The 8977-nt window shown below is 41.4% G+C and overlaps 1 protein-coding gene across 1 annotated transcript in view; it reads left to right on the top strand.

The window, feature by feature from the left end:
• The first annotated feature begins 4671 nt into the window (after nt 1-4671).
• Nucleotides 4672-8977, top strand: part of FMN2 (formin 2) — a 164348-nt gene continuing 160042 nt past the window's right edge. The window contains 1 exon segment of the mRNA XM_072856452.1: nt 4672-6677. Coding sequence (XP_072712553.1) covers nt 4730-6677 — 1948 coding nt within the window. The 5' untranslated portion in view covers nt 4672-4729.

The following is an 8977-nucleotide window of genomic DNA, read 5'->3' on the forward strand; positions in this document are numbered from 1 at the left end:
GACATAACTCCAGCACTAGACTGAACGAGAATGAGCCCTCTGCTTGCTTATTAAAATTAAAGCTTTAGTAATATATGGATGGCTGGGAATATCCTGGTCTGCTTGAAGAAACCTTTCTTCATACCATCACCCAGTCAGCAATGTGACGCCAGAATACTCTGAAACAATTCTGTTAATCTATGTGGCTTTGTCTCCAACCCAAACCTGTGCGCACTGAGCCCATAATTAAAAAGTAAATCTCTGCAGGGTGTGTATGGCAGAGGTGAGGATCCCCTGGGCTGTCCCTACTCTCCCTCTCCAAGCAGTAGCCTTGTCCCCTCAGGGAGTGGGGTGAAGGGAGGCCAGAGGAGCCACAGTGCTGGGGGAGCAGAGCCCAGTTCCCAGAGCACTGCCATGGCACCTGGGCCCCACTGCAACTCTCACACTGCTGCCACCTCACCCTGAGCCCTCCTCTGTGTGGAGGTGAGGCGGAGGGTCTGCCGGTGGCAGCCCAGGCCTTGCCTGAGGCCTTGGAGAATGAGGTTGAGCCTCTTCCCACAGGCCTGTGCCCTGGGCTGCCCTGTTGTGGCTTACCCCCAGGAGAGCCCCCGCCCTGGGCTGCAGCAGCCTCCCCCACCCCAGCTGCTGAGTCTCCCCAGCAGGGAAGGGGGGCACGGGGCCCATATATACATGTATGTAGCCTGGCCAGCCGCTTTAGACTCCTGGAAGAGCTGGCCATGAGTGCATGTACAGAGCCTGCCTCTCAGTCACCATGCAGGGCGGTATGGGAGTATGCACAGGGCGTATGGTGCGGCTCATCCTGGGGGCACATTTGCTTTGCCCCCCTCCCATCTTTACTGCACAATGGTGATGGTGCTTCTGTGCTGGTAGCCACAGTATTACTGATGGGGTGCTGTTTTGGGCATTTTGTGTGTAGCCAGCATTCCTGTAGTTTAAACACTTCCCTGAGATCATACTGGTGAGACCCAACCCTGCCTCAAAGGCTTATCCCCGGCAGGCATAGCCTATGCCAGCGCTGTGCCTGTCAGCGGCAGCAATGGGGTGTTATTATCTTCACTCTATAGGGACTTGCTCGACGACTACTGTTGAGAGCAGAGTGAAATATCGCAGTAAGTAAATCATGGTGAAAACTCATCCATCCCCAGAAAGCTGTGTCTCCTCAGGGCAGGCGCCCCTCTCTCCCCCCTGGCAGCCCATGTTTGTGACAGGCCCAAAATGCCAGAATGCCAACTGGTTGCCCAGCCTTTTTGTGAGGACTGTGGGGACAGCGCTCCCACCATGGTCCCAGCCCCACCCGGGGGGAAGTGCTCTGCCTTGGCTCTGCCCCAGGAGGCCGAGGCCTGCACCCAGGTGTGGGCAATTGGTGCTGCCGGCAGCCCTTCCCCTCCCAGCAGGGCAGGTGGGCAGGCAGGCAGTGCTGGGGGGATCTGGCCACCTTTCCAGAGAGGCTGCAGTAAATGGTAACTGTCTTGTTGAAAATAATCACAATTTTCTAACTGAGGCTTACTTTTTTTAACAGGAATGTGTTAATGTGGAAGTCTCTAGGAGCACAAGAACAATGCATCTTGAGCTGTAAGTTTTGAATCTCCTCTGTGTGTTGCCATTCATGTCTCCTGAGCTTCTGAGGAGAAGGAGAGGTGAGGAGGATCTCAGGCCTATGACTGCAATCTTGCCCCTTAAATTTTTGACTGACTGCAGGCAAATATTAAATGAGGTAGGCAGGCAGGCAGGGTCATGGACTAGCCTCAGTTGTTTGTTGACAATTTATAGCAAGCTAAGAACAAGTGATGGTTACTCTTAAAAATGAAATATCCTTCTTGAACACCTGAAACCCCCTCTTCTCCCCATTTATTTTCTGCTGAAAGTCTCTTTTTTGGTATAGAATATTGAATTTGTTCTTAGCTTTTCAGATGTAGCTTATACTGATGCCAAAATGTTCTGGTTTCTTGCTGACTTTTAATAATATGTTTTTCTTCAGAAGCTAAGACTCCTGAGAATAAACAAATTCCAAAGTATTAACATTTGGTTTTATGTTTAGCTAATGTTAACCTTTTGTACTTTCCTGCAAATGCTGATTGAGAGTTTTATCTATCACTGCCACTTTGGGGTAATTTGTGTTCTGCCCCCACCCTCCTTTTTTTTTTAAAACATATTTTCTGTGCCTTATGTGGAATAACCACAGCAAACTCTTTGATGTTCACATGCATACCTCTGTTAACATAAGTATGCCTATTTTGGTGATGTTCTTTCCCCATATAGATCAGAAATCCTAGTAGGAATCCATGCTTGGTTAGGATACCACATTCAGAAGGACTATCTAGAAAATGGTTTTGGTTTTTTTCTTATAGTTCTTTTGCTTTTAGGATTACAGCCGCAGATTGAAAAAACTGAACAATTTTTAGTGTAATATATTTAAACTCAGGTAATATCTATGGCTATAGGTTTATGTGGGTTTTTTGAAGAACTTACTAATCAGGATGTGCTGTATGAAAACTTCTGGGAAGTAGTGCAGCTACATTATTTAAACCATTGTAAGGTTCTAGTTTCTAATTAAAAAAAGAAGATCAGTCTTTAACTTGACTGTCTTATAACCCTAGTTTGTTGATGGCTTGGTTTTGCAGCATAATTTGCAGTGTAATTACTGCTGGGGAATTATCATTAGTTGTGATGGGAGTGTGTTGGGTTTGTAATGTAAGTTTACAGAGAAGAAAGGAAAGGGAATGTTTCAGAACTTCGCACTAATTCTACATTTCCCTTACATATTCAGTCAACGGTATCTTTATGTTACTTCTGCACTATGTTAATTTCTGGCAGATTTCAGTGGCAGAAGAGTTTTTAAATGGGGTTGGAAGCTCCAAGTACTCCAGCTGTAGTCAAGGGTTGGATCCTTGTCAGCTCTAGTCAGTGAAAATACCAACCAAGGTAGTATTCTACTACTATGGTTCCCTCAAATTGTGCCTTAAGTAATTCTTATTGTGTATTTTCAGAGGGACTGAAATTACCTGAGCTTTTAAAAGCCTTTTGCAAGTATGTAATAATGCTGTAAAAGGTAAAATACTGCAACAAATTGGAAGCTAAGTAGGATAACAGAAAGCAAAAGCAGGAATGGAGTGAAAAACCAAAATCACTTAGCATGCTCTTGCAGGTTTTGCTATACTAGCTCTTGCTAGTATATTTATGAATGCTGAGTGCTAAAAATGAATTAAAAAAAAAAAGATTAATCACTTCATTAGGTAAGTGAAAACTAAAAAAAAGCCACTGAGTGTAAAAAGTCATCTGATCCACTTATAACACTTGAGTTCTTGTAGACAGAAGGCTTCTGGTGCCTGAGTCACAGGCCCCTCAGAACAGGACTTGCGTCAGAATAGTAAGTGACCAAGAAGCACAAGGAAAAAATTATGATAGTTCAAAATAATTTACTTGCATGTATTATTGAGAGTGCTATTCTTTCCAAACTGAATTAACAGCAATTATTTAACAATGACCACAGCCCAGATTTGTAAAGGTATTTAGCAACCCTTGGAAAAAAAAAAAAAGGGGGGGGGGGGTTGCCTGCATAGTTTTTGAAGTGTGAATGATATTCTTTTTCTTCTTCTTTAATGTGTATTAAGGCAGAGGAAAGCAAGTGAAACCTCTGGTAGGAAGAGAATGATACCAAAACTGAGAGTTACATAAAGCAATAGGATGCATTTCCCTGGAATGGTGTATTGTTTTAAGCAATCTGTGATGAAAGGGAAATTGCTAATAAGGAAGCTCAGAACTGTGAGGAATAAGTAAAGTCTTTCACAGAAACTGAAGCTAATAGACCAGGCAGTTTAGAGATGATAAATCATAAAGAGAAATCTGTCTAATTACTTCTTGGCTGGTGTTGAACCAAGATATTGAACTGCTGAACTGATCCAACTTGGCAATTTGGCATTCTTATGCCCATTTGTTTCTATTCCAGTTCTTTTAAATCTAAATTTTAAAGGTGGAAGGGAGTACCTGTCTGGAAGTTCAGGAAATGTATGAAATACAGATGCTTCTATATTTAAACCAAAAATGGAGGAGAAGAAGCAACTGATTAAAACTGTTGCACAGGCTTCCAAAATAGTTAGCAAGTGGCAGTGTTTAAATCAATTATTAAATATATAGGGTAAAATAGAATAATTATTTACTGTATCCTTTTTCCTTAGTAGCATTTGAATAGTGTTATTTTTCTTGTTTGTTTTGTCTTGTTTCATGCCAGATGTTCTTATCAGGGAAAACAATGGTGGTGTGTTTTAATATTGATGAGTTGATTCTCCTGGGAATAATAGTATATGTACCTTCTCAGAATACAAATTGTGGGAGGTTTTTTGTAGTGTAATTACCATAATGCATTGAATTTTAAGTGCAACTCTTTAAAACTGTGAAAAGAATTTTCTGTTTATTATCTTTCTTCTATCTACTTTCCGAGCGACTCTCTTTTTAAAACTATGTATTGTGTTTTGGTGGCCTCTAAAAAATAAATGTGTAAATCACCAGAGGTACTGTGTAATCTGTCAAAGTAGCATATGTTTAAGCACCTTATAAACTATTAAATAATCACAATATTTCTCTTTCCAAGGTTACTAATTCATTCATTTAAACAATTGCAGAGTAATTAAAGTACCTTGCTTTAACTTTTTTTTTTTTTTTTTTCCCCTCCAGGAACTTGGACATTGAAGTCCTGAAATTATAAATGATTTGGTGACAAGCTGAGCTTGCAATGCAGGCAATAAAAACCGTGGAAAAAGAAGTGACTTTTATAAAGGAAACACTTTTCACAGAATCCTTCCTAAAGAAACAAGAGTGCAGCGGAAGCCCGGAGAGCAGGCGGCTCTGTGAGCAGCAGCCATTGGAAGGAGCTGTCTGCAGCTCTCAGTGCTGTACTGAGCATGTCCCAGCGGAGCCCAGCGCAAGCAGCACATTATGCAAAAAGGCAGCTCTAGCAGATGGGAGAGAGGCACAGCAAGCATTTGCTTCACTTGCATCACCACCGCTTGAAAACAAACCTGGATCGCTAGAGGGGATCTCGCCGGCAGGCCAAAGGAATGAAATTCGGGAGCATGGCTTGATTGCCGAAGGTGTTGCACTGCGAAAAATCATGGGGAATCAAGATGGGAAGCTAAAGAAAAATACAGGTGATGTACATGAAGGAGGAGAGGATGCCTCTGGGCCCAAGGATACAGATGGCACAAAGAAGGTATCAGGAAGCAGGAGAGGACTGGGGAAGCATGCAAAAGGAAGTGAATCTGGTAAGAAGAAGGGTAAGTCGGACTCGAGGGCCTCGGTGTTTTCAAATCTGAGGATCAGAAAAAATCTGTCCAAGGCTAAAGATGGGAATAGTAGTTCACGGGAGGATGTTTTGGAAAGCCAGGCCTTGCAGGCTGGAGAGCTGGACAGTACTCATTCAATTGTAACCAAAACTCCAGATATAAGCATCTCTGCGGATGAAGGGGGTCTCTCAGACACAGATGTGGAACATTTTGAAATCAGAAATGAAACTGTCCCAGCTGCTGTGGAGACACAGGATGGACAAAGGACCAGCTCTGGCTCTGATACGGATATATACAGTTTCCATTCAGCCACAGAACAAGAGGATTTGCTTTCTGATATCCAGCAAGCTATTAGACTGCAGCAGCAGCAGCAGCAGGGGGCAATTAACGTTGGAACTGAGGACCTTGTCACCAAAACAATGGGCCGACACATGGCTAATTCGCAAGCAGCCCCCTTAGATTTTGAACGGTTTCTTTCAGTAACTACCACTGACAAAGAGAGGAGCCCAGACACCGAGGGGGCTTTTCCAGTGACATCTGAAATTGCGGAAAACATTCCTGTCCCCTGTGCAACTGAACATGAACTGAAAGAAGCGGTAAATGGCACAGACTCTCCTGATAACGGCTTATTTGAAACACAGGAACGTAAGCTATTGATTGAGGAACAGGAACAGCTCGTTGCTGGAGTGGATGCTGTAGCTAGTGAACTAGAAGATGATTTAAATAGAACTGCAGTAGAAAACAGGTCTCAGACACACAGCTCCACACGACCTTTTCCAACCTCGGTAGCAGATGCTGAGACTAAAATTGCTGAAGTGCAGGCTGTTGATTTGCAGGACTCAGTAACAGAGGATGGTATTTCAGATGCAGGCCGTGATCATGCTGCTGAGACTCAGGAAGGGAAACACACTCTGTCAGCCAGTCAAGAGGACCTGCATAATGGTTTATCCATGGAAATGAAAAATGGCATTTTGTCCTCCGAGGGGACAGCAGGTAGTCCAATACTTGGTTCCCGATGCTTTAAGCCCTATCTAATTAATCCTTGTTACATCAAAACCACAACTAGGCAACTGAGTTCTCCCAACCATTCGCCATCTCCCTCCCCATCCCAGAGCCCGCTTTTTACAAGGAGGCAGGAGTCCTTCCACAAAAAGGAAAAAGTCTCAATCAAGAAGCAGAGGTCTGCTAGTTTGGCAGGTTTATTTAGTCGTTCCGCAGACTGGACAGAAGAGGTATCTAATCACAAATGTGAGATAACACAGAAGGTGGGCTCTGCGGGCTACTTGGAGCACAAGGGGTTTAGAGAGAAATTTCAAACAGAAAGAGTGCCTTTGACTCATTCAAGAAAGTCCTCAGGGGTGCAGGCTTCTACAGAGACATTTCCCAATGTCTTTTCAGGTGAGTGACATGTATTAAGGTTTTTTTTTCCAGAGAGTCTTTGAAAAGATATTTAAAATACTTGAATTCAGTCCTTTGCATGTACTGTTGTCTTTACTTGTGCTGACAGTTTTAAAATCGAAGGTCTGATCTTACAAACCCAGTCACATTTCATTAACAAGAATAGCCTCTCTATTCAGTGTCAGCCTGGCAGTACTGCCAGTAAAGGAAGTGCATAACTCTTTGAAGTTTTTCTTTCTGCTTTTCTCCTTTGTCTAAATCCTGTAGGAAAAGGCTGGATGCCTTAGCCTTTTTCAACAAGAATAATTTAAGAGCTGCACTGTTGTAGGCAGACCAGCTCTCTGCATAAATAGATCTTTCAGATGCGAAGCTTTCTGTAACTAGGATCCTGTTTGGGGTTTTCTTGTGCTAGGCACTGTCCTGAGGTACTGTAAATATTTGAGAGCTGCACCTGGTATTAGAGGTACTGAGACAGCGATGAAGATTTGCTTAGTACAAAAAGGAAAAAGCCATGCAAGCACAAATGGACAGCACTATAGAAAGGAACCAATTTCCCCTTCACAAGGGGAAAAGAGGAGGAGAAAAAAATGTTAATGACTGGCAGCATAAAATGGAGAAGAGAAGGGAAACTGTGGGTAGTACAATTTGGTAGCTGTGGCAGACTGCTGCTCAGGCTATATAAGGTGACTCACTCAGGAAAGCATTCTTTTACCTTGCCTGTTAGGCAGCTTGCATCCTCTCACAAAGGCGTAGGAATATAGAGTTTGCAAATGAAATAGTGTGAATAGATGATTATATTTTCCTGTACTTTGAGATTTTTTTCCCCTTTCTCTTCCCCCTATCTGAAGTTTCTATATAAAGCTAATGTATTCACAAATAGGGAAGGCCTCTGCCACACAGGAGGTATGTATACAGAGGAAACTCAGCAACATATTGCATTTATTATTCACTTAAGAAAACTGTAGAACTAAGACAATACAGAGAGTAAGCCCTATGAGCATCCGTTACAAGATTAAAACAGTTGAATCTATAATCAGTTTTGTTTTGAATGGAATTCTGTTCTAGATGCATGAGCACAGTAACCACATATGTACTGGAGCTATTTGCAAAAAATGCAATGAGAATTTTTTTGTGCTTTTATGAAAACTAAACAAAATAGTATGATTTATGAAGGGAGCAATGACATGATTTAAAAATCACGTGTAAGAAAACAATTAAGCTATCAACAACTGTTTTGCAAGAAAAGACTCTTGTTTTATACTGTAGACTTTAAAAATTATGTAACATGTAATCGTTTGCATTTGTAGTTGCTTTCTTTGTGCACATTCTTCTCTGCTTGACATCACAGTAATACTGGTGAATGAACCTGTCTGGAAACAGAAATTAAAATTAGTGGCTTTTTTTGCACAGCAGCCAACTCCAGGAGTTTCAAATACTCAGGTAAAACATTAACATTATTTTCCAGATTCAAATCACAAGAATACTTTCATCCTTCAGTAGTCTTGAACAGAAATTCTCAGTTTCCGTCCTGAGAATTAGAATTCAAGTTTTTAACACAAAAAAGCCAGGCCCTTCTGAAGTGAGCTGAATCTTTTTTTGTTTTAAATCCCTTCCACCTGTTTTAGATTTCATTTCAGACACCCCTATCTAAAGTTTTACAATTTGAAGTGATCACTACTTTCAGATTTATAGCATGTAAAAAGCATTTTTTTTTTTTTTTGCTATCAAGATTTGACAGCTTATAAACAACTCCGAGAGCAAAGCTTTAAATTGCATCATCAGTAAGTAGACTTTCATCTTTATGGTGGTGCTATGATGGAAATAAATTTTATGTGTCAAACTTCAGGAACATGGAATTACTTTTGAGACCTGTTTTCCAGGAAGCAGACTTCTTCACATTTCCTCACAAGGTTTTGATTTACTTTTATTAATAATTTTTGTTTTATTGTGTTTTCCCACCAACACTTTAGACTGTTATTGTGAAGGGACCAGTGTCCAATGCAACAGTAGTTCTGTCTCTTATGGAAATTACGGTGACCCTCATTTGCATGTACATACCAGCTGTCTTTACAGGCAGAGGACAATTATACCTTTCAGTTCATGTAGAAAAGCTTGAAATGAGGGAACTGGAAATTACATGATAACACTTCATCTCTTTTTGATCATTCTTCTTATTTTTAAAAATATATTTACAAGCTGAAAATTATCAAGTATATAAAAATAACAACTGGTGTACATGAAAAAGGGAAATTAAACTTAACATTAGTATTCCCACAGACTGGCTGTTATTGCTGTAAGAG

The sequence above is a fragment of the Ciconia boyciana genome, chromosome 3, assembly GCF_034638445.1.
Source record: "Ciconia boyciana chromosome 3, ASM3463844v1, whole genome shotgun sequence".
Classification (NCBI taxonomy): Eukaryota; Metazoa; Chordata; class Aves; order Ciconiiformes; family Ciconiidae; genus Ciconia; species Ciconia boyciana.